At 41.9% G+C, this 26,961-nt stretch overlaps 1 protein-coding gene across 1 annotated transcript in view; it reads left to right on the plus strand.

Annotated features, from left to right (window-relative positions):
* The window catches only part of CTNND2 (catenin delta 2), a 1,126,037-nt gene that overhangs the window by 805,374 nt on the left and 293,702 nt on the right, over positions 1-26,961 (plus strand). The window contains exon 10 of the mRNA XM_069556073.1: positions 15,892-16,024. Coding sequence (XP_069412174.1) covers positions 15,892-16,024 — 133 coding nt within the window. The remainder of the gene's footprint in view (positions 1-15,891; positions 16,025-26,961) is intronic.

Below are 26,961 nucleotides of genomic sequence, written 5' to 3' on the forward strand. Positions count from 1 at the left end.
TTTTGGAGGGAGGGTTAATACCAAGAGTTTACCCAGGGTAGTCACAGCTCTAGGATCCCTCTAAGGGCAAAGTAAAACAATAGACCCAGCTAGGCATGTTTTTGGCGTGGGCACTAGGCACTGCAGACCTAACTAAATGTTGATAGTTGCAATTTGTATTTTTCCCTGTTCTGGCCACTAAGAAACAACACCTAGATGTTTTCCTCCCATTCCTAAGACATTTCAGGTAATAACCACAGAGTAGAAATGCTAACAAACGTGGTACATGAAGGCATTCATCAGGAGTTTATACCCAAGGGTCAGACTTGCTGTCTGTAAGGTTTCAAAATAACCAGATTCCCATCAGCGATACAAAGAGAACTGGAGGGTGGCTTCATGGAGGCGGAGCCACTGGTTTCTTCTCCTTTCTTTCTTTTTCTTTTCAAATGTGGATTTAATATCATGCTGATGGAGCTTAAGAACACCATGTCAACCCTCAAAGTGCCACCTCTGCAGAGGCATTCAGAGCCAGAAAAGAACATTTGTCTTTGGCACCTTCCCTTCCCTTCCCTTTCTATGACCCCCTGGTTCTCTTCATGGGCAGCCCATGCCTCACAGCCAAGGAGGAGCAGAGCTGATCAGGCATCCCCAGTGAGACCTTGGTGTTTTTCTCTTGAGCATAAATGATTTCACAGAATGTCAACATCACATGAGGCCACTCTGATGAACCGCAGTGATGGTTCAAGACACAATCAAGCCCCTCCCCCGGCCCCGCCCCTTGTAATTATGTCTGAACACAGACAAAACAGGAGCATTGTCTGAACCAAAGAACTAATGAAACCAACCACCTACCCTGGCTCCTTTGAATGACTGCAGTTTCTTCACCAGTCATGGTCTGAGCTTTGCTCCTTCTCAGTAAGACTCTTCAGTCACGGAATGCCTCCCTCATCCTGGCAGGAACCCAACCCATAGCAGTTCTGCTTCCTTGAATTTGAGACATAGGAGACGTGGGTTCCATCCCTGGGTCAAAAAGATCCCTTGGAGGAAAAAATGCCAACCCATTCTAGTATTCTTGCCTGGAGAATCCCATAGACGGAGGAGCCTGGAGGGCTACAGTCCATAGAGTTACAAAGAACAGTTGGACACGACTGAAGCGACTTAGCATGTAGCATGCAAGCGTTTATTTAAAGGAAGTATCTCTGTTCAATGTTATCTGAAGTAAATTAAGTTGTCATCCTTTGGAGAACTAAAATTAGGTAACAGAGATGAAATTGTATGTGTGAAATAAACGCGTCAAATATTTGCAGGACTAAAATCAACAATGGGTATGGTAAAACATTGCTATCACCCAGACTGGACTCCTCAATCAGCCCTCACATGTGTACTCACAGTTTACTTTGTAAAGACACGGGTGCCATGGGACACATCGTCACTTCTAGCAACATGGAGCCTCCCGTGGAATCTTAAGAGACGGTGTCTCTGTGTTTAGAACACATCTCCCAATATAACTGTGACTTCTGTCAGCAGTTCAGAAGTTTTCATAAAAAGAATCATTAAAACGCTTTCAATTTTCTCTCAGAGAATTGTCAGACTGCCTAATTGATGTGTGCCGCATTCTATGATTTCTGCAGTGTATTTCTAGTCCATTATTTAATACTCAGTTCCCTTTAATACACACACACACGTAATACATAAAATCTTTCGAGGATGATCAATACCTCTGTGGCTTTTTCTCAACTTCTTGATCTAATCCTGAGGCAAAATCCTGATCTCCTGATATTGACAAGAAAAATACTTGCTTAAAACAATTTGAATCATGTAGTCCTAACCCAGATCTTGGGCATCAAATGCCATCCCTCTTGTTGACACTGAAGATTCAGAGATGATTTTTCTAAGCATCATGGATTATTAATTTTAAAATGGACCCATGGTCATAGAATATAATTTTCCATAAAGTCATTATGGATTGCAAGGAATTTATGGGTACTAATTTGTTATTTTTTCCCTTGAGCTATTATCAGTAAGCACGCCCTGTTAGAATTTCCAGGGCAACTAAATGCTGGTATGTATGAAGTTCATTTTTCATTCTGGGGCATATTTTTATTGAAAAAGCATGTTTGTATTAATGAATAAATAAGTACTATTAAAAACTTAATTGTTATTGAAGAGGTGTTACCATAAAAGTGATAATATTCTTTCTAATCTAATGGGCTTTTAGAAGTCTTCAGTAGAAGCAGATTTTCACTAATAGTTAAAAGACATGTGATTAAAAATGGTAAATATTGGCATAAATTTTCTGTGATCATTTTGCATTATTGTCACCTCTCAACTCCTAGAAACCCATTTCTGGACTAAGATTTATTCAAGGTACCTAAGTCCAGTTCAGTTCAGTTCAGTTCAGTCGTGTCCGAAATTTGCAACCCCGTGGACTGCAGCATGCCAGGCTTCCCCGTCCATCACCAACTCCCGGAGTTTGCTCAAACTCGTGTCCATCGAGTCGGTGATGCCATCCAACCACCTCATCCTCTGTCATTCCCAGTTCCTCCCACCTTCAGTCTTTCCCAGCATCCGGGTCTTTTCCAAGGAGTCAGTTCTTCACATCAGCAGGCTAAATTATTGCAGTTTCAGCTTCAGCATCAGTCCTTCCAATGAATATTCAGAACTAATTTCCTTTAGGATGGATTGGTTGGATCTCCTAGCAGTCCAAAGGACTGTCAAGAGTCTTTTCCAACACCACAGTTCAAAAGCATCAATTCTTTGGTGCTCAGCTTTCTTTATAGTCCAACTCTCACATCCATACATGACTGCTGGAAAAACCATAGCTTTAACTAGATGGACCTCTGTTGGCCAAGTAATGTCTCTGCTTTTTAACATGCTGTCTAGGTTGGTCATAGCTTATCTTCCAAGGCACAAGCGTCTTTTAATTTCATGGCTGCAATCACCATCTGTAGTGATTTGGGAGCCCAAGAAAATAAAGTCAGCCACTGTTTCTACTGTTTCCCCATCTATTTCCCATGAAGTGATGGGACCGGATCCCATGATCTTCATTTTCTGAATGTTGAGCTTTAAGCCAACTTTTTCACTCTCCTCTTTCACTTACATAAAGAGGCTCTTTAGTTCTTCTTCACTTTCTGCCGTAAGCATGGTGTCATCTGCATATCTGAGGTTATTGATGTTTCTCCCAGGAATCTTGATTCAAGCCTGTGCTTCATTCAGACCAGCATTTCTCATGATGTACTCTGCATATAAGTTAAATAAGCAGGGTGACAATATACAGCCTTGACGCACTCCTTTCCCGATTTGGAACCAGTCTGTTCTTCCACTCTAGTTCTAGCTGTTGCTTCAGATTTCTCTTACAGATTTCTCAAGGGGTAGGTTAGGTGGTCTGGTGTTCCGATCTCTTTCAGAATTTTCCAGTTTGTCATGATCCACATAGTCAAAGGCTTTGGTGTTGTCACTAAAGCAGAAATAGGTGTTTTTCTGGAACTCTCTTGCTTTTCGATGATCCAACAGATATTGACGATTTGATTTCTTGTTCCTCTGCCTTTTCTAAAACCAGCTTGAACATCTAGAAGTTAACAGTTCATGTACTGTTGAAGCCTGGCTTGGAGAATTTTGAGCATTACTTTACTAGCGTGTGAGATGAGTGCAATTGTGTGGTAGTTTGAGCATTCTTTTGCATTGCTTTCTTTGGGATTGGAATGAAAACTGACCTTTTCCAGTCCTGTGGCCACTGCTGAGTTTGTCCAAAGTTGCCGGCATATTGAGTGTAGCACTTTCACAGCATCATCTTTCAGGATTTGAAATAGCTCAGCTGGAATTCCATCACCTCCACTATGTTTGTTCACAGTGACACTTCCTAAGGCCCACTTGACTTTGCATTCCAGGATGTCTGGCTCTAGGTGAGTGATCACACCGTCATGGTTATCTGGGTCATGAAGATCTTTTTTGTATAATTTGACTGTGTGTTCTTGCCACCTCTTCTTAATATCTTCTGCTTCTGTTAGGTCCATACCATTTCTGTCCTTTATTGTGCTCATCTTTGCATGAAGTTATCCCTTGGTATCTCTGATTTTCTTGAAGAGATCTCTAGTCTTTCCCATTTTATTGTTTTCCTCTATTTCTTTGCACTGATCGCTGAGGAAGGCTTTCTTACCTTTCCTTGCTATTCTTTGGAACTCTTTATTCAGATGGGTATATCTTTCCTTTTCTCCTTTGCTTTTCACTTCTCTTCTTTTCACAGCTATTTGTAAGGCCTCCCAGGCAGCCATTTTGCTTTTTTGCATTTCTTTTCCATGGGGATGGTCTTGCTCCCTGTCTCCTGTATAATGTCACGAACCTCATTCCATAGTTCATCAGGCACTCTATCTATAAGATCTAGGCCCTTAAATCTATTTCTCAATTCCACTGTATAATCATAAGGGATTTGATTTAGGTCATACCTGAATGGTCTAGAGGTTTTCCCTACTTTCTTCAATTGAAGTCTGAATTTGGCAATAAGGAGTTCATGATCTGAGCCACAGTCAGCTCCCGGTCTTGTTTTTGTTGACTGTATAGAGCTTCTCCATCTTTGGCTGCATAGAATATAATCAACCTGATTTCAGTGTTGACCATCTGGTGATGTCCATGTGTAGAGTCTTCTCTTGTGTTGTTGGAAGAGGGTGTTTGCTCTGACAGGTGCATTCTCTTGGCAAAAGTCTGTTAGCCTTTGCCCTACTTCATTTTGCACTCCAAGGCCAAACTTGCCTGTTACTCCAGATATCTCTTGACTTCATACTTTGGCATTCCAGTCCCCTATGAAGAAAAGGACATCTTTTTTGATTGTTAGTTCTAGAAGGTCTTGTAGGTCTTCATAGAACCATTCAACTTCAGCCTCTTTAGCATTAGTGGCTGGGGCATAGACTTGGATCACTGTGATACTGTGTGGTTTGCCTTGAAAATGAACAGAGATCATTCTGTCACTTTTGAGATTGCACCCAAGTACTGTGTTTTAGACTCTTTCCTTGACTATGAAGGCTACTCCATTTCTTCTAAGGGATTCTTGCCCATAGGAATATATATAATCATCTGAATTAAATTCACTCATTCCAGTCCACCTTAGTTCACTGATTCCTAAAGTGTCGACGTTCACTCTTGCCATCTCCTTTTTGATCACTTCCAATTTGCCTTGATTCATGGACCTAACATTCCAGGTTCCTATGAAATATTGTTCTTTACAGCATCAGATTTTACTTGCATCACCAGTCACATCCACAACTGGGTGTTGTTTTTGCTTTGGCTCCATCTCCACTCTTTCTGCTGTTTTTTCTCCACTCTTCTCCAGTAGTGTATTAGGCACCTACCAACCTGGAGAGTTCATCTTTCAGTGTCCTATCTTTTTGCCTTTTCATACTGTTCATGGAGTTCTCAAGGCAAGAATACTAAAGTGGTTTGCCATTGCCTTTTCCAGGGGACCACGTTTTGTCAGAACTCTCCACCATAACCCGCCTGTCTTGGGTGGCCCCACACAGCATGTCTCATAGTTTCATTGAGTTAGACAAGGCTGTGGTCCATGTGATCAATTTGGTTAGTTGTCTGTGATTGTGATTTTCATTCTGTCAGCCCTCTGTTGAGAGGCTTATGGAAGCTTCCTGATGGGAGAGACAGACTGAGGGGGAAACTGGGTGTTGTTCTGATGGGTGGGGCCATGCTCAGTAAATCTTTAATCCAATTTTCTGTTGAGTGGGGCTGTGTTGGGTGGGGCTGTGTTCTCTTCCTGTTGTTTGACCTGAGACCAAACTATGGTGGAGATAATGAAGATAATGGCGACTTCCTTCAAAAGGTCTTGTGTACGCACTGTGTACTGCGTGCCCCTGACCCTGTAGCAGGCCACTGCTGACCCATGCCTCCACTGGAGAGTCCTAGACACTCACAGGCAAGTCTGGGTCAGTCTCCTGTGGGGTCATTGCTCCTTTCTCCTGGGTCCTGGTGCTCACAAGGTTTTGTTTGTGCCCTCCAAGAGTCTGTCTCCCCAGTCCTGTGTAAGTTCTGGAATCAAATCTCACTGGCCTCTAAAGTCAAATTTCCTGGGGTTTCTCAGTCCCTTTGCCAGATCCCCAGGTTGGGAAATCTGTTGTGGGTTCTAGAACTTTCTTAATAGTGTGAGAATTTATTTGGTATAATTGTTCTGCAGTTTGTGGGTCATCTGCTCGGTGGCTCTATGGTGGGATTAATGGCAACCTCCTCCAAGAGAGCTTATGCCACACACTGCGTGACACAGGTCTGCTGCACTGCACGCAGAGCCCCTGCCCCTGCAGAAGGCTACTGCTGCCCTGTGCCTCTGCAGGAGGTACTCAAGCAGTCAAAGTCAGGTCTGGCACTGCCTGTGTGGGATCTCTGGGTCCTGGTGTACCCAAGGTTTTATTGGAGCCCTCTGAGCATCTCTGGCATCTCAAGGCACCTACTACCCATAATAGTTCAGAAATAACCAATTTTCTCATCATTTTACTGTTTGTCTCTCTCCACTTCAGCTTAATGGAATGTTTGACAGTTGAAACTTCTTATTCTGAAATAATAAACTCCAGTCCCCCATGTTGTCTCCAGATTGGGCCTGAGATACAAGGCAGCAGGGGTCACCTGTTCATGTGGACCAGTGGGTGGGGAAAGACTGGGCTTATAGGAGGCATCTACTGGGCGTCTCTTTCTGTCACACGTCACACACAGCCCACCAGGGACCACTGCAGCCTCTACCTTCAGGATGCATCCAAACTCCCTCCACTTCTCAGCACCCTCTGCTGAGCTACCATTACCCCCGCCAGGATCCCTGCAGAAGCCCCTGCCTCCATCCTGCCCGCCTAGAGTCTGTTCTCAACACCACAGGCAGAGGGATCCCCTTTGTAAGCCCAACTTTAGCAAGATATTGGGTTGGTCAAAAGGTTTGTTCCAGTTTTTCGTACCATCTTATGGAAAAACCCAAAGGAATTGTTTGCCCAACCCAATATAAGATCAGACCTGCTGTTTATGAGATTTGACAGATTTATACATTCATGCAAGCACTGACAAAGTGATCCTCTAAAAATATGAACCAGATTATGGCTTTGGGATGGCTCCTGAATCAGTTGGAGCAAAAGCCAGCAGCCTGCTGAGGCTGACAAAGGCTTGTGATCTGGGCCCCACTGCCTGTCCCATAACGGTCTCCAGGACACGCTCCAGTCCACACGCTGACCTTCCCATCTCTGACATGCCGAGCAAACACCTGCCTCAGGGTCTTGTCACTATTCTCCCTTTCTGGAACATTCCTTCAACCCAACACCACGTGTAGGTCTGTGCCCCAGGTCACGTTCTCAGGGAGGTCTTCCATAGCCACTGTGCTGGCAGTAACAACCCCCTCCGTGCACACACAAACACACAAGCACACACACACATGTTTTGCCTATATCTGCTCAGCTTCATCTTTCCCATCAAACTTGTGTTAGTTTCCTGTGGCTAATGTAACAGAGTACCACAAACTTGGTGGCTTAAAACAGCAGAGGTTATGCTTTTTGAGTTCTGGAGATCGTAAGTCCGAAATCAAGGTGTTGGCAGGGTTGGTTCCTTCTAGATGTTCTGAAGGAGTAACCAAGCTTGGCCTCCCCTCTCCTTCTGGCCATCCTTGTCATTCCTTCACTTGTGGCCACATCCCTACAGTCTCTGTCTCCATCTTCACATCACCTTCCTCTCTCTGTCTCCGCGTGCCCTTTTCTGTCTCTTATAAGGACACTATCATTGGATTTAGGGCCCATCCTAATCCAGTGAGATCTCTTCTTGACCCTTTATTATATCTGCAAAGACCCTATTTCAAATAAGGTTACATTCTGAGGTTCCAAGTGGACATGAATTTTGGAGGAATATTGATCAACCCAGTGCACACTTGTCACTCTCTGGCAAATAACATATTTTTGCTTTCGGTAATTAATTCCCGGTTACCATTAGAAGGCTCTCTGAGGACAGGAAGTTTTGCTGTGTCCCCTGTGCATCCCGCATGGCCTCTCCAGTTGGCTAGAAGAGTGAATTCCAAAGTCAGGCAGGCAGCCAGGCCACTTGCAGGAATATGGCAGGAGGCGATGGCCACTGGCCTCACTGAAATAAGCTGACCCCATGGACTGCAGCATGCCAGACTTTTCTGTCCTCCACTGTCTCCCAAAGTTTGCTCAAATTCATGTCCATTGAGTCTGTGATACTATCTATCTCATCTTTTGCTGTCCCCTTCTCCTTTTGCCTTCAGTCTTTCCCAGCACCAGGGTCTTTTCCAGTGAGTCAGCTCTTTGCATCAGGTGGCCAAAGTATTAGAGCATCAGCTTCAGCATCAGTCCTTCCAATGAATATTCAGTATGGATTTCCTTGAGGATGGACTGGCCTGATCTCCTTGCAGTCCAAGGGACTCTCAAGAGTCTTCTCCAGCACCACATTTCAAAAGTGCTCAGCCATCTTTATGGTCCAATTCTCAATTCCATACGTGACTATGGGAAAAATCATAGCTTTGATTATACAGACCTTTGTTGACAAAGTGATGTCTCTGCTTTGTAGCGATTAACCATATATATAGAGCAGCTTTTTGTTTGGTGACACACTCTTCAGGGATGAAAATTAAAATATTCATGGTTCTGTGTGTTTATCATTGGATAAGTTCTTATCTATCAACAAGCATGAAGATACCTCCATTTTGTAAAATAAAACAAAGAAATCTTTCCATCTAACTTATTCTGTGACCACTGGCTCTGTGGCCTCTTCACTCTTATCTTGTAAACAAGACAAAGTCAAAAAACAAAATGTCTCACCTTGTGGTCTCTGGATGGTAAAGGAAAGCCAATATGGTCTTTAAAACTTTTAGAGTTCAGATGATTATAAATGGCTGAGATTTTCATAGGTTTAATTAATATCCATAGCGTGGCTTCCCATGGAGTTTATTGACCTTGCAATCAAATTGAACTCTGTCCCTCTGACATAAAGCTTTGCTGAAAATCTCAGTGTGGATTCCCGAAGACTCTTGATTGTCCTGGGGCCCTTTTCAACACAGAAGTAAACTTGATAAAAATGTTGTGACAGGACATCAGCTCTTTGGTTGCGGTGCCAGCCTAACATGGTAACAAATTTCAGACTGTTTGCTGTTTAGCTGTGTGCTAAGTGCCTTGTAATTTTAGCAACTCAGAGAGTCCTTATAAGAGTGAGGACCGAGTCACAATATTGTTGGTCTGTGTGACAAGTTTTAATGGAGAAAAGGTTACATTTACATATTCTCCAGTTCCATAAACATTTCTAAAGTGAAGCTCAGTAATGAATGAGAGATATGAGCTGGGCTTCTGTAGAAAATTGTAGATGGTTCTTATCTTCTATTCTTCTTTTCTTCATCTAGTTATATGTAATACCTGACATTTCTGGAGGGCCCACACTGTGCCAGACATTGCTCTAAGGGGTTCATATATAGTAATTCTAATCATCCCACAATACTCTAAGGTATGAATTATAATCTCACTGTAACAGTAGAACTCCATGGATATTTATGCCAGCCAGTGGTGGATCAGCAGCAAGCAAGACACATAGAAGAGGAGAATTCATAGTGGAGCAGGATTTGAACCAACTCTGCGTACAAAGAACTCTTCTTTTTTTTTTTTTTTTTTTAGTTTTTTATTTTTTAAATTTTAAAATCTTTAATTCTTACATGCATTCCCAAACATGAACCCCCCTCCCACCTCCCTCCCCATAACATCTTTCTGGGTCATCCCCATGCACCAGCCCCAAGCATGCTGCATCCTGCGTCAGACATAGACTGGCGATTCAATTCACATGATAGTATACATGTTAGAATGTCATTCTCCCAAATCATCCCACCCTCTCCCTCTCCCTCTGAGTCCAAAAGTCCGTTATACACATCTGTGTCTCTTTCCCTGTCTTGCATACAGGGTCGTCATTGCCATCTTCCTAAATTCCATATATATGTGTTAGTATACTGTATTGGTGTTTTTCTTTCTGGCTTACTTCACTCTGTATAATCGGCTCCAGTTTCATCCATCTCATCAGAACTGATTCAAATGAATTCTTTTTAACGGCTGAGTAATACTCCATTGTGTATATGTCCCACAGCTTTCTTATCCATTCATCTGCTGATGGACATCTAGGTTGTTTCCATGTCCTGGCTATTACAAACAGTGCTGCGATGAACATTGGGGTACATGTGTCTCTTTCAATTCTGGTTTCCTCGGTGTGTATGCCCAGAAGTGGGATTGCTGGGTCATAAGGGAGTTCTATTTGCAATTTTTTAAGGAATCTCCACACTGTTCTCCATAGTGGCTGTACTAGTTTGCATTCCCACCAACAGTGTAGGAGGTCTAACACCGCACACAAAAATAAACTCAAAATGGATTAAAGATCTAAATGTAAGATCAGAAACTATAAAACTCCTAGAGGAGAACATAGGCAAAACACTCTCAGACATAAATCACAGCAGGATCCTCTATGATCCACCTCCCAGAATTCTGGAAATAAAAGCAAAAATAAACAAATGGGATCTAATTAAAATGAAAAGCTTCTGCACAACAAAGGAAAATATAAGCAAGGTGAAAAGACAGCCTTCTGAATGGGAGAAAATAATAGCAAATGAAGCAACTGACAAACAACTAATCTCAAAAATATACAAGCAACTTCTGCAGCTCAACTCCAGAAAAATAAACGACCCAATCAAAAAATGGGCCAAAGAACTAAATAGACATTTCTCCAAAGAAGACATACGGATGGCTAACAAACACATGAAAAGATGCTCAACATCACTCATTATTAGAGAAATGCAAATCAAAACCACAATGAGGTACCACTTCACACCAGTCAGAATGGCTGCGATCCAAAAATCTGCAAGCAATAAATGCTGGAGAGGGTGTGGACAAAGAACTCTTCTTGAGCTAAGACTTTGCCTCTGTAGGGGTTAGGTGGAGAAATTTTTTCCAAAATGGCACATTTTAATGTACAGTTTTTACTGCAGGCTAAAACAGTGTCTCTTCTTACACTTAGATTCCTTCCAATAAGTATAATGTACAACAGTAAAAGTTTATTTTTTTAAAAAAGTGGTATTCCAAAAAGTTTAAATGTGTGTGTGTGTGTGTGTGTGTGTGCGTGCACCCCTTATAAGTCTTAGGATAACAATTAGTAGTATATATCGACTGAAGCAACTTAGCAGCAGCAGCAGCAGCAGTATATACATGCAGTATATACCTAGCTTTTGGGGTTTCCCAGGTGGTGCTAGTGGTAAAAGAACCCTTCTGCCAATGCAGGAGACTTAAGAGTTGTGGGTTCCATCCCAGGGTCAGGAAGATTCCCCTGGAGGAGGGCATAGCAACCCACTCCAGTATTCTTGCCTGGAGAATCCCATGGACATAGGAGCCCGGTGGGCTACAATCCATAGGGTCAAGCAGAGTCAGACATGACTGAAGTGACTTAGCATGCACACACACATCTAGCTTTTAATAGTTTGCCCAGCACTTTCACTTTCATATTTTATGCTGTCTTTTATTTTTTTTTTTTTAGTTTTTTATTTTTTATATTTTAAAATCTTTAATTCTTACATGCATTCCCAAACATGAACCCCCCTCCCACCTCCCTCCCCATAACATCTTTCTAGAGGTGGGAGGGGGGTTCATGTTTGGGAATGCATGTAAGAATTAAAGATTTTAAAATATAAAAAATAAAAAACTAAAAAAAAGAAGTTCTGTGAAATAGACAGCATTATTCTCTATATTTGATCCATGGAAACCAATACCAGCAAGCACTGAGGGACTCTGCTATATATATTTGTAATCTAGAAGGGAGAAAGCCAGATGTTTAAGTTCTGAACTCTTTCCTAATTATTTGGATGCCAAATCCTGTGCCTGTTCTACTGCAGTAATCAAGAAATAAGAGATCTGTAACCTGCTCAACAAAAAATGATCAAATATTTCTACTTTTCAAATGAGTTCATCTGTATCATTTTGGTTTCTAGAATTCAAATATATGTGTTAATATATGATATTCACTGTTCTCTTTCTGACTTACTTCATTCTATATGACAGTCTCTAAGGCCCATCCGTGTCTCTGCAAATATCACAATTTCATTCCTTTTTATAACTGAATAGATAACTAATGACAACCTACTGTATAGCCCAAGGAACTGTGTTCAGTGCTCCGTGGTAACCTAAATGGGAAGGAAATCCAAAAAAGAGGAGATAATGCGTATACATATGGCTGATTCATTTTGCTGTATAGCAAATACTAACATAACATCATAAAGCAGCTATACTACAATAATTTTTTTTAAATGATCAAATAACAGAACATGTTTAGACCAGGGTATCTTAGTCTTGGCTCTAGTGATATTTTGGGGCAGATAATTCTTTGTTGTAGGGAATTGTCTGTGCAATATAGGATGTTGAGCAGGATTCCTGGGGTCTGCTCCCTGGATGTCAATAGCATCTTCCAGTTGTGACAACCAAAACTGTCTTCTGACCTTGTCAGATGTCCCCTGGGGATGCAGTTTTAAGCGTATTTATTTTTTAGACTTTTAGACTTTATTTCAAGACAGCAATTACAGTAAGCATCATTGTTATATGATTATATCTATTCAAAAGCAGATGGCCAGAGTTTTATTTCTGCTCCATCTCTTAAGTTTATGAACATCTCTAAGTCTATTAATTTCCTCCTCCATGAAATGAAAAGAAACTACATAAGGCTTAAGGATTAAAGCATGCCACCATGTGAACAGGGAACCTCGGCACTGACTTTTAGCCCACACTTGCAGTATTACTTACGATGTCTGTTCTATAAGTCTAAACACATCTAAATTTCCTTAGATTTCTTTCACAATTCTGACCACAGACCAGGCCCAGACGTTTTGTACTGAAGTGCAAAGCTCTTCACGATCTCACACCAACCTTGCTTTCCAGCTTCATTTCCACCGCCCCCTGCCTGGGTAACCCGCTTCCTGCAGGCTCCTGTCTCATAGCCATCCTGGCTGAATGCACACCTTCCCTGAATCTGTCAGCCTTCTATGACCCAGTGTCTCTCCTCATGCTGTTCTTTTGCTGATTTTTTTTTTACCAGAATTCTTTTGTCTTATGAACGTTGCTTGTCCTTCAGGATTAAAATCTCATGTGAGGGACAACCAGCAAGGAGCAAGTATAGCATGGGGAACTATATTCAGTATTTTTAAATAACCTATAAGTGAAAAGAATCTGAAAAAGAATATATATATTATATATCAATCACTTTTCTGTACACCTGAAAATAACAAAACACTGTAAATAAACTATACTTCAGTTGAAAAAAAAAAAAAAGACCTCGTATAAAGAATCCGTGCCTTGTACCGAATTCTGGCCCAAATAAGACAGACGTTTTATTTTGTCCAGCTCTTCTCTAGAGTCCATCTCCATGGGAAACACAAAATCTGAGCAGAATCTCTTTTAAGTGAAACAAAACCATTCCAGAAAAAGAGGCTTGTATGACTCTTGAAATTTTCCTTCTGTTGATCCTGGGCTCTGTGTGAATGCACGTAGTCTGGTATGCATCTGGTATGCACAAGCAAGCCAAGTGCCCTAAGACTGTTCCTCCTATACCCTTGTTCACAGACTTTCTTATCTATGCCATATAAGCCTAATAGAGCAGTTCTCGTCTGGTTAGTAAAATAGACGGAAATGAATCCTTTACTAATCACTTTCCAATAGCATGGGCTTACCTGAATTCATATTAGTCATCCAGTATATAATTTATAGGTGTTCTATAGATTTTGATTTAACTTGAACAAAGGATATAATTTTTAAAGGCTGTTATTATAAGAAAAAAGACTGTGCTATCTGGATGTTGCATATTGAGGTGGTTTAGAATCATGCAGTGAAAGAAAATTCAATTAAAAAGAAAAACAAGCTTCCTATGTTTTCATCCATAATTGTTTTTCACTGTGATCACCTAGCTGAAGAAGATCCAATAGTTGGTCCATTATCAGCAACCACTTGAGTATGTTTTATAGCAAAGGTGCTCCTCACACCATCCAGTCCTTTAAGAACTGAGCCAATTCAAAAGAAATCCTATTGAATATCGTCTTCAGTAGCAGTAAGGCAGCACCGACATGCTTCCAGATTTACTTGACAACCTCTACCAGGCGTGATAAAGAAAAGATAAAGGTTAGAGTCTACGAGGAAACTCTTAACCTTTGTCTGCTCCATTTTTGTCCCATTTTTCATGACTCTTCTTCTGAGATGACAGCATTGACCTGGCATCAATAGGATGTATGCTTTTGAGTTGTTTTCTGGGAGTCAAGTGGGTGCTGCCAAGCTGTCTCAAGTCTCTTCCAGCCTATCCTTCAGATAAATAGTAGCCTTTTGTGGTTCAAGGGGTCAGGTTTTCATCTGTGGCCTCACGGGTTGCTTTCTTATTTCTCTGTTAAAAATTGATTCACTGCTTCAGACGTGGAATCCTTACATCCAACCATGTCAGTGTCGTGGTCTAACTCAAGGGTCTCCAACCTTCAGAATCTGATGCCTGACGACCTGAGGTGGAACTGATATAATAATACAAATAAAGTGCACAATAAATGTAATGTGCTTGAGTCATCCTGAATCCACCCACCATCGCCCTGCCCCACCCCGATCCATGGAAAAATTGTCTTTCATGAAAGCAATCCCTGGTGCCAGAAAGGTTGGGGATCGCTGCTCTAACTGGTTGAGTTGGTGAATTTCATGAAAGAGTATTCATATACATAATGGTACAGTCACCCATGTGTTTTACGATGGATTTAAGTATCCTGGAGCATATTTCTCAAAATTAAATAAACACCTAGCTTCTTGGAGTAACTTACATATAAGCAAGAGGATATAGAAAAAGAATGCACCATGCATAAAATTTGTTTGAATAAACCTAACATTTTAAATAAATAATTTCCTCTTATGAAAGCTTCTTGTTACTATACTTTTATCCTCAGAAAATTGTTTAGGGAATCTGTATGTTTTTAAAAGAAGAGATTATGATAATAGCAATATTAACCATAAATATAACAAATATGGCATAACTGGTATCAGGACATTTTAGGCTGGACTCTTTCAGTTATATTTTCTCTTATCTGATAATTTAACTAAATGCTATACCTGCCCAAGACTGTTGAAATAATATTTTGGAAAATAAATGTGATCTTGTAAATTATCTACGGAAGTCCAAATGAAAAATGTCTGTATTAGTAAGATCGTGCCATTTTAAGACCTTTTTTTTCAGTCTTCATAAACATGGTAACTTCAGTGGTACATTTAAGGTTATATAAGTTTATGTGCATGCACGCTTAGTTGTGTCTGACTCTGTAACAACCCCATGGACTGCAGCCTGCTAGCCTCCTCTGTCCATGGAATTTTCTAGGAAAGAATATTTGAGTGGTTTGCCATTTCCTACTCCAGGGGATCTTCCTGACCCAGAGCTTGAACCCATGTCTCTTTCATCTCCTGCACTGATGGGCAGATTCTTTACCGTTGTACCACCTGGGAAACCTTAGATGTATATGTATGTGTATATATATATATATATATACACTTACAAACCATTTGCTCAAGGAAATCTTTTCAAATCCTTTTTTAAGTCAGTGGATGTGTAAGAAATATAAGAGGATGAGACGGTTAGGTAGTATCACTGACTCTATGGACATGAATGTGAGCAAACTCTGGGAGATAGTGGAGTACAGAAGAGCCTGGTGTGCTGCAGTCCTGGGGGGAGGGGGATCGCAAATAGCTGGACACAACTTAGCGACTAAGCAACAACATTGTCCTGTAAGAAAACCAGGACAATCAGTTGTGAAATATTCCTATGTAAACTCTCACAGGTGTTACATAGATGAGTTGACCACAGGCTACCAGTTGCGGGATTTCTCTCATGTTCTTCTGCTTTCCTTTTGTTCAGAGAATTTGGATGGAGAGACCCAGAGCTACCTGAAGTGATACAGATGTTGCAACATCAGTTTCCTTCGGTCCAGTCTAATGCTGCAGCCTATTTACAGCACCTCTGTTTTGGAGACAACAAAATTAAAGCCGAGGTAAGCACTACTTGGAATCATGAATGACTGATGTCAGATTCATCATCACTTAGGTGTTCAGAGTACTGTTGAATGGGAAAAAAAAATTCGAAGCTTAAAGTTATGCTATCAAAACTTAGATCCACACTTTTCAGCTAAGTGTTTGGCATGCCTATATATACATTCTTCTTTTTTAATATTTGAATACTGAAGGAATAGAGGGCCAAGGATATACACTAATATCCACAGAGATGAGAGTATCAAATGCTAAACTTTTGATATAATTTGCATTTTTCTTCTCAATCCACCTCTGGAGTCATCTCTGCTCCTAAATTCTAAAGAAATACAAAGCATCTTCATGTTCTCCTCAAATTACATCAAGATTGCTACATCAGTTTATGGTATCATCTGTCTTCCTGGAAAACTCATTGATAAGTGGGAAATTTTAGGCAATAAACCAGCTTTGTGTTATAACCAAACTTTCTGAACCATTTGCAAATGTACCAGTGGATATGATACAGATATATGCATTCCATTAAAGAATCTCTTCTCTGTGTTCATCATGTAAACAGTTGTTAACATGCTCAAAATTTTTGGAATACTTCAAAGTGCACAAATTGTGGTATGTGATATTTTTGGAAAATCACAGTGGTCAGCACAGCCAACTCTGATTTTTTTTTTTTTTTTTTTAGACAAGGGACAAGCATTTGCATATGAGCAGCTGAGTAATCAAATTTTTAAAAAAGATTTTATAAACTGTTAAGAGTCATCTCCATAGCATGTAAGGAATTTAGGAGATAAGACTAAATAGGTTTAAGGGTGGAAAGCAGAGATTTGAAGATATAATTGTGATTGATTATAGATGGTGCTTGCTTGCATTGGGATGTGTATAGACTAGCAGCTTTTCATCTTTTTTTTTTTTTTCCTGTTTCTCTTCCCCTGGGACTACAAAGGGCTTGACCCATGCTTTTTGTTATCAGAAAAGTCCTGTTTCTTTGTGGAATGTATATAAAGTGGTGATTCGCAACCAGGTATAATTTTGCCTCCCAAGGGACATGTCACAACATCTGGAGCCATCTTTGGTTGTCAGAATAGAAAAAATTTGTGGTATGCCATTAGCATTTAGTGGGTGGCAGTCATGTGTTACCCAACTCAGGCTGGGCTGCTCACCTCTGAAAAGTCAGTACTCAAGAGACAAGTGTTGGCAGGAAAGAAAGGTTGCTTTATTCAGGAGACTGGCAACCTGGGAGAAGGTGGACTTATGTCCAAAAACCAACTCTCAACTGCTGATCAGGAAGCAGGAGCTTTAAAGGGGGGATTTCCAGGGTTACAGGTTGGAGATGGGGCTTACTTGCAGAAACAGCACAGTCTGCTCTGACAGTCATCGTGAAATTGGTCATGCAGTGATCTGATCAGCACCATCTTGATTTTAAGTACAGTTCATCTTCAGTTCCAGGGTCGGTTTGTTCTTGTTTCCTTGAGGTCAGTTCTCGGAACTGTGTAAGATAGAGCAACTAATGTCATGGCTACAGTCTGGTCATCATGCAATCAACTGCTTCCACCTGGCAGGGGTTTCAGTATCTACAAAACAGCTCAGAGGATGTGACTCAGAATATTATGTATAGCCCTTAAGGGGAACTAAAGGTCCTTGACTATGTTAAATGGCTAAACTATTATTATTTTGTCTCACTTGACGGTTTTCCTTTCTGCATTTTCTCACTTCTCTGATTAAATATATTCTTTGGCTAAAGTTTTTCTACAAAGAAGCAGGTGGAAAAAATGGAGGATCTGTCCCCAACAGGCACCATATGGTCTTGTTCAATTACAAAGAATGTTTGAAAACATTCTGTAATGAAAGGGCAGCCTGGACACAGAATTATCCAGTACCAAGTATTGGTAATGCCAAAGCTGAGATAAAAGAAATTATTATTCATCTAAGATAGATTTTTTTTTACTATTTTTATGTTTTTAAAATATGAATGTCAAAAAATTTTATTAAAATGATCTGAGGATAAATTGAATTATGTGGCTCTTGTTCCAAGTGGCAGTTCTCTTAGTCATTCTCAGCCTTTAGTAGAAAACAAAATAACCATTTAAAATGAAGGAGAGATTTCCGATTGAGGGATCACATGCCATCATTTTGCAAAGATTATAACTTTGAGGGTTTTTCTAGAGGCCATGAGAGAATCTCATCCCTTGATGGGTGTAAAGTGGATTCACAGATATTATGGCAACTGCAGCAGCAGGACGGACTCGTCCCCAAATCTGGTTCTGATGTCACGACTGAGGACAGCACACACACCCCATGAGGGTATGAAAAGGCCAGTTACTCACGTAATGAGGCTTATGTAGCCGAGCATGGCAGCTTCCACACGGGACTGAACGTGAGTGGAGAGCTCAGGAAAGGATGCCTAGGGGATTAGGCGGTAGATATGACCTGCCCTGTGATGGGGTTCTTACCTGGGGACAGGATTTCTATGGTTTGAACTTCCTGGTACCAAAGGAGGAGGCATCAGAGATTTGTCATCAGCTTGTTCGGATGCGAGCAGAAGGGACAGAGCTGTCAGAGGCCAAACATCAACAAGGCCGTCATGTGGTCCGTGCAGACGCCATTACCTGGGCAAGTTCAAAGTCATTGCCTCTGTCTATGTGAGCCATGACCAGCCTTGAAACTTCATAGCAGTGGTGCCCAACGTGGGCTTGTGTGTGGTCACATTAGAAGCATCCTGGGTTCTGTGGGAGACAAAACGGTGGTGTGAGGAGGGGGTGACCAGCACACTCACCAGTGTCAGAAAGATACATTGTCCAACATCACTTCCCTGCTCACCAGCTGTTTCTCCTTGAACAGAACTGTCCACTCAAGCCTCCTTTCTTATCTTTAAAACAGAGATGCTGATCCCTCCCCTGTAGAGTCCTTATAGGGACTAAATGACTTAATGGATGCAAACTGCTAAGTGGTAATGTATTCATTCGTTCATACACATCTTTGTCCAGGAGCACAGTTAGACACTTAAGACACTGTTTTATCTTACATATGTATGTACAGCTGAGCTTCTCAGTGCAGTGGTGAAGAATCTGCCTGCCATGAAGGAGACACAAGAGATCGGGGTTTAATCCCTGGGTTGGGAAAATCCCCTGGGGGAGGGCGTGCAAACCACTCTAGTATTCTTGCCTGGAAGAGTCCACTGACAAAGGAGCCTGGAGGGCTACAGTCCATGGAGCCGCAAAGAGTAGGACACGACTAAGCAAGCATGCACGTGTATGTGTAGGTTGTGTGTACCTGTGATCAGTTTTTAATTTTGCTGTAGATGCCCTTGAGGTTGCCTGTATCACTTCTTACTGCTCGGAGATTCTCCTGACACCTGGTTCTTAGAGCTGTGGTTCAAGTGGCATTTGTTCCTCTGCTCCACCTCCTAAAGACTGCAGACATGGCCAGGGCCTCGTGATAATGGTGCCTGGGGTACCTGGGAGACTGTGATGACGAGGAAGGAAAGGGTGATGTAGCATACAGCCTAACAAAATGAGATCAGAGTTAGCAGAAATGAGCCAGAGGAGCGGGGCAGATGCAGGAGGCCTACGTACAATGCAGAGTGAGCCACATGGAGTTTCCCTTCATGTCTCCTTCAGTCACCAAGGGAGGACAAGTGTGTGCTCACGCGTACACACACACACACACTCAGGTGTATACACATCTCAGTGTGAATACACTCAGGACTTTGCACACACCTGTATTGTTCTCTCATCCTAATTCAAGCCTAAACCTTCAGTAGTGGTTCTCCCTTCATGACAGATGGCTGCCTGTCATGTTTTCATATACAGGCATTGATTTTTGTAATTACCTGCTGTCCAAATACTAATCTTGCAGGCACCAGCCTTTCCAAATTTACTCAGTCCTCTAGTCTTTCTATTGCATTTTATTGAATTGATTTAGCCCTTCAGTCTACATTTCATTATTGGTATTGACTTTGCCTGCACAATGGATAGGCCATTGAGCAAAAGGCAGAATTAAATCTCCTGTATGTGGAGGGTCATAAATCATGCCTTTCTCATTCCTTATTACAGGGCTTTGTATAGTTTTCACTTAATGAAGCCAAGAAATTCAGCTTTGTTCATGATGATGCCAGATCTCATAGGTATAAAGTTGAGAATTCACTCCCATAAATCAGCAGACAGAAGCACTGTCCCAAACTTCTCCTACTGGTCCAGTGAACTTGGGTTTAAGGCAGACTGCTTGTTCCCTGACAACAAGGAGATGGAGCTGACGGGAGAAGAATGGGCGTGGTCAGTTCAGGAACCACCAGTGACTGCGAGAGAGTCTGTGGTCCGCTGGGTGCCCTGACCTGAGCCTGGACATTCAGTTAGGAAATGCTTTGAAGACCAGCAAGTGTCCTAAAATTGGAATAGGAGGCTATCATGCAAACAAGAGTTCAAAGTTAGATGGAGAAAAGATCAGAAGAAAAGCAGTTGAGGGAGGCCTTCCCTGGTGGTCCCGAGGCTAAGACTCCATGCTCCTAGTGCAGGGGACCTAGGTGTCATCCCTGGTCAGGAAACTAGATCCCATGTGCTGCAACTGAGACTCGGTGCAGCCAAATAAATATTTTTTAAAAAGAATGAAATAGGGTGGGGCAAAGAGAAAGTGGAAGGAGAGGGTCCAGTCTTTGTAGCAAACACACCGTATTGGCGCAGCTCATTTCCATGGATGATGAGTGACTGATCTGTAGGCTCGTGCTCCTGCTTTAAAGGGCAAGAGGCGTGATGGGTGTGGATGGTTGTCAGTTGTGTTTGAACTATGTCTGCCATCCACACTGTCTTCTAAGTTGTTGGGAACGTCATAATAAGTTGAGTTTTAGATAATGTAGGTAGTTTTTAGACATGAAAATCTGCTCATGTGTGTATATAGTGTGTATATATGATAAGCATCTTTTGGGAAGTGCTTGAAAAGTGAAAGTGAAGTCATTCAGTCTTGTCCAACTCTTTGCGACCCCATGGACTGTAGCCTTCCAGGCTCCTCCCTCCATGGGATTCTCCAGGCAAGAGTACTGGAGTGGGTTGCCATTTCCTTCTCCAGGGGATCTTTCCGACGCAAGGATCGAACCCGGGTCTCCTTCATTCCAGGCAGACGCTTTAAACCTCTGAGCCACCAGGAAGTGCTTAAATGTTGATAATTATTTTATATTTTTTCAAACATCTGTTTTTCATTCTTGTAGGAACCTTTGTCAGTTAAGAATATTAAGAGCATCCCATTGATTTAGGGATAACACCAAGTACCTCTCATGAGTTGTAATGATTTGGATTTATTTATGTTCCTCCCTCCTGTGTTTCCCCCCATTTCTTTTCAGTTACAAATAGAGTCGGCAGGAGTTCACACTAAACAGGCGCACACAGACAGGGGCATATGTGTGCATGGGGGTGCCACATGCTGGAATTCAAAGCAGTCTGTTCTCTATAGATAAAAAGGTATTTGCAGATTTTTCAAGTGACAAGAGGTGATTATTTTAAAATGTCTGAATACTTTGTTTCACTATAAATTAATAAATTAGATTTAATAAAATTTAAATTAATACAATTAAATAATTTTAAAATGTATTTCTTAAACATAAGACCATTCACTTAAATACTGTGCCTTTTTAAAAACTCAGACTTTGTCATGTGATGTCCCATGTTGAGATGGACATATCCATGTCTCTAAATGAATGAATGGCTGGTGACTACCACTGATTTAGTTCAGATTTCGTCCCAAAGGCCTCTTTGTATATGAAAAATTGTTTTCAGTCAACAAATGTGTAACCAAGGTGTTTGAAGATCTTTAAGAGTCAAGATATGCAAACTGAAGATGAGAACAATTTCTCTAGGAAACCAGCATTGACTTTATTCAATATTTTATTAACTCCCAGCAAAACTCTTTCCAGTTACCATCCTCCTCACTCTTGATAAAATACTTTGTGTTTTTAAAGAAATGGAATTTCCAGTTGTAGCAGAAAGAAGAGTTTATTGACAGCTTGTTTTGGAGTAAGTAGTAGAACCAAATATTAATAACATGCAGATCATACTTGTAATGAATCCACATAGATGGGCAACATGTAAACAGGGCAATATAATACCATGTGCTAATAAGCTCCATGGAAAAGTTTGTGAGACTGTTTACAAAATGCTTAAAATCCAGCCTATGGAGTCAGAGAAAAATTTCTACCTCCTACTAGTGGAGGTGATGGAATTCCAGTTGAGCTATTTCAAATCCTGAAAGATGATGCTGTGAAAGTGCTGCACTCAATATGCCAGCAAATTTGGAAAACGCACTAGTGGCCACAGGACTGGAAAAGGTCAGTTTTCATTCCAGTCCCAAAGAGAGGCAATGCCAAAGAATGCTCAAACTACCGCACAATTGCACTCATCTCACACGCTAGTAAAGTAACGCTCAAAATTCTCCAAGCCAGGCTTCAACAATACGTGAACCGTGAACTTCTAGATGTTCAAGCTGGTTTTAGAAAAGGCAGAGGAACCAGAGATCAAATTGCCAACATCCGCTGGATCATGGAAAAAGCAAGAGAGTTCCAGAAAAACATCTATTTCTGTTTTATTAACTATGCCAAAGCCTTTGACTGTGTGGATCACAATAAAGTGTGGAAAATTCTGAAAGAGATGGGAATACCAGACCACCTGACCTGCCTCTTGAGAAACCTGTATGCAGTTCAGGAAGCAACAGTTAGAACTGGACATGGAACAACAGACTGGTTCCAAATAGGAAAAGGAGTAAGTCAAGGCTGTATATTGTCACCCTGCTTATTTAACTTCTATGCAGAGTACATCATGAGAAACGCTGGACTGGAAGAAGCACAAGCTGGAATCAAGATTGCCAGGAGAAATATCAATCACCTCAGAAATGCAGATGACACCACCCTTATGGCAGAAAGTGAAAAGGAAATAAAAAGCCTCTTGATGAAAGTGAAAGTGGAGAGTGAAAAAGCTGGCTTAAAGCTCAACATTCAGAAAATGAAGATCATGGCATCCGGTCCCATCACTTCATAGGATATAGATGGGGAAACAGTGGAAACAGTGTCAGACTTTATTTTTTAGGCTCCAAAATCACTGCAGATAGTGACTGCAGCCATGAAATTAAAAGACGCTTACTCCTTGGAAGAAAAGTTATGACCAACCTAGATGGCATATTGAAAAGCAGAGACATTACTTTGCCTACAAAGGTCTGTCTAGTCAAGGCTATGGTTTTTCCAGAGGCCAGGTATGGATGTGAGAGTTGGACTGTGAAGAAGGCTGAGTGCCAAAGAATTGATGCTTTTGAACTGTGGTGTTGGAGAAGACTCTTGAGAGTCCCTTGGACTGCAAGGAGATCCAACCAGTCCATTCTGAAGGAGATCAGCCCTGGGATTTCTTTGGAAGGAATGATGCTAAAGCTGAAGCTCCAGTACTTTGGCCACCTCATGCGAAGAGTTGACTCATTGGAAAAGACTCTGATGCTGGGAGGAATTGGGGGCAGGAGGAGAAGGGGATGACAGAGGATGAGATGGCCGGATGGCATGACGGACTCGATGGACGTGAGTCAGAGTGAACTCCGGGAGTTGGTGATGGACAGGGAGGCCTGGCGTGCTGCGATTCATGGGGTCGCAAAGAGTCGGACACGACTGCACAACTGAACTGAACTGAACTGACAGTGATAAGTACGCTAAATTTAATTTAGAAGGTGCCAGAAAATATAGCATAAGTCAGACTAAATCAGAGTAGGAATTAGACTTAAGGACATTAGTCCTTTGGAGTTTGTGTGTATGTGTGTGTGTGTGTGTGATCATGTCCATAAACTTTCAATATATTTGTATCGTTTATACTCATTTTATGCAACATCATTGTTTTCTTTATTAATATTAACTAGAACATAGAAATTGAGTTCTAGAACATAGAAAATGAGTTTTAAAATATGCAACTGTCCCCCTCTCCCATACATTTTATTTGACTCAGACTGACTGACAACCTTTCATGTGTTAAAAACAAAATTCAGACTTGTTCCTGTCTACTACACTTAAAGTGCTTCATAATTTCTATTTTATCCTTGCTTCTTTCCACCTCACAGAGCTTAAGAGAAGGTACCATCCATCTCTTCAGGTGATTACTTTTTAATCATTTCTTCTCTTTCCATTATCATAAATGGTTCCACAGTTTTTGAGAAAGAGCCTCTATTAGTTTCGAGGTGTCAGTAGACAGCATCCCATTGAGCTGACAGCATGGGCCCTGGAGCCAGGCTGCCTGCCTTTAAATCCTGGCTACTCTCCTGCATTCTGGCTCTGTGATTTGGGGCAAGTTTCTTTACCTCTCTGAGCCTTAGTTTCCCAGACTGTAAAGTGAATTTGCATCACTGTGGAGAGAATGCGCATACCCTGCCAGCCGGAGTCAGTGGGTTGAGACCTGTAGGTTTTTGCTGGTATACATGTAAAACACACATTAAGGAAATCTCCTGACAATCTCGTAACGTTGTAGACAGAACATCTGTGTGTACCTGCTTTACTTGTAGTGTTCGCGATTCACATGCTGAAATCCGTATGGTCTCTAGCACACGCCAAAAGCCCGTGTTGTGTGTGACCCTGTGCAGAGCCATTGTTGAAGCGAAAAAAAAAAAAAAAAAACTGGCTTTGGGAAGTTAGAATCAAAGAACCCTTTGCATGTGCCAACTAAAAGAACACGCAAACAGGTCCTAATGCTGAATACATTGATATAAGGTGAAAGCTGAATCCATGGGTATGCCCATTCAACAGGTATTCACCGATCAGGTCTGACTCCAGGCTCTGCTCTTAGCCCTGGGGATATAGTAGTGAACAAACTAGATCCAGATGAGTAAGGAGCAACAAGAAACAAAGACACAGATCTATCATTTGCCAGATGGTGGAGCTGCCATGAGTGAAACAACAGGAAATGAGTGAAGAGGATGATGGGGTGGGAAGAGATTACAAGGGAACTGCTGTTTCATGTAAGATGGGCAGTAAAGTCATCTCTGAGGAGCAGTGTTTGAGCAGAGCCAGAAGCAGTAAGAGAAAGAGTTAGTCTCTGAGGGGAAATATCCCACCGTACCCTGTGTACAAAGCAGTCCTGGGCAGGCTGGACCATGTGTGTTCCAGGAGTGTGTTGGTCCCCTAGGGCTGGCTTCTGAAACAAAGCACCACACACTGGAGGGCCTAAGACAACAGAGCTTGATTCTCTACACTTCTGGAGCTGGAAGTCCAAGATCAAGGTATGGTCAGGGCCAGGCTCCCTCGATGGTTCTGGAGGAATGAATGCCTGCTTGCCTCTGCCTGGCTTCTGGCGCTGGCCCTTAATCCTGATGTTTCACTGCGTTGCTGCGACTTATGCCTCTGACACCACGTGGCCTTTTCCTGTCTCTGTGCTTCTGTCTGTGTCTCTTCTCGTCTTGTAGAGACACAAGTCATACTGGATTAGGGCACATCCTAGTTGTTTGTTGTTCAGTTGCTAAGGCTTATCCAGCATTTTGTGACTCCATGGACTGCAGCATGCCAGGCTTCCCTGTCCTTCACTACCTCCAGGAGTTTGCTCAAACTCTTGTCCATTGAGTAGGTGATGCCATCCAACCATCTCATCTTGATGTTGATTACATCCATGAAGACCCTGTTTTTAAAATGAGTTCACTTTCAAAGGTACCTGGGCTTAGGGTTCCAGTGTATCTGTGGGAGGGCAAAACTCAACCCATGACCCTGACTTAACAATGAGTGTGGCTGGAACCTTGGAAAAGAGTGGAGGAGGGAAGGAGACGAGGGCAGTGGGTGAGTGTCTGGGGTTGGGTCATGTAGACTTTGCATGTCAAAGGCCTTACTTTCAGAGAAGAGAAATCTGGGGCCTGGTTTTTGGCAGGGTATTTTGGGAAGTAGTACATTTCAAGAAAGGAGACTTAGGGAGATTTGGAACTTATGAAATGGTCAAAGGAGGGGGATCTGGTAAAAAAAAACATGAGAAATATGAAAAGAGATGGTCAGTGGATCAATGAAGTGGGCGGGATTGTCCCAGAAACCATACAAAAGGTGACCTTCTGAGAAGAAGCCAGAAAAAGAAGGCAGGTAACCTTCTAGGTAGCCCCTTGTGGTGATCTCAAAGTGTTTGAGAAAGTAGGAAAAAACAAACAATGTGGCCGTTGGATCTGAGGAAAGTGTGGGTGGGTTCTGAGAGGCCATGGGGGTGTGTGGAAGACTGTTGTGTAAAGGAGGAAGACTTAGACGTGAGAGGCTCTTGGACCACAGGAGGCGTGGCCAGGCACCTGGCTCATGCCCTTCCGGGACAGCACTGAGGAGAGGTGAGCAGGAGCCTAGAGGCAGATGAGGGAGGGTGAGGAGGTGGAAACAGCTGGAGACAAGCGACTGTGAGGTCTGCATAAAGAAAACAGAGAAAGGCAGTGACTTTAAGAAGCTAAGCTCTAAGAATTTGTTTTATTTGGAGCACGCATGCTCAGTTGCGAAGTTGTGTCTGGCTCTTTGCAACCCTGTGGACTGTAGCTCTGTCAGGCTCCTCCATCCATGGAATTTTTCAAGCAAGAATACTAGGATGGGTTGCCATTTCCTTCTCCAGGGGCTCTTCCTGACCCAAGGATCAGACCCATGTCTCCTGCATTTATTTGGGGTGGGTATAGGGGGGTGGTAGCAAATTATGCTCAGAGCCTGAAATTGTCTTTGCCTATAGTTTACTTAACACAGGTGCACAGTGGGATTTGTAATCATTTCACAAGATATTAGCAGAGAGGATAATGTCTCTTAATGAACCGATAGAGAAATAACATCCTGCAAACAAATGATGGATTAATTACGCTGTTGTTCTAGGCAAGGGGACCTGACAGAAATCAGAGTCTCAATTAAGTTGAAGTGTACCTTTTATGTGAGTTTGTTTTCTCAGGAGAGCTGGTTTCACCAAACAGGATCTGACTTCCAGCTGCCAGGTCAAAACCCAAATCCCTT

This window comes from Ovis canadensis, chromosome 16 (assembly GCF_042477335.2).
Source record: "Ovis canadensis isolate MfBH-ARS-UI-01 breed Bighorn chromosome 16, ARS-UI_OviCan_v2, whole genome shotgun sequence".
NCBI lineage: Eukaryota > Metazoa > Chordata > Mammalia > Artiodactyla > Bovidae > Ovis > Ovis canadensis.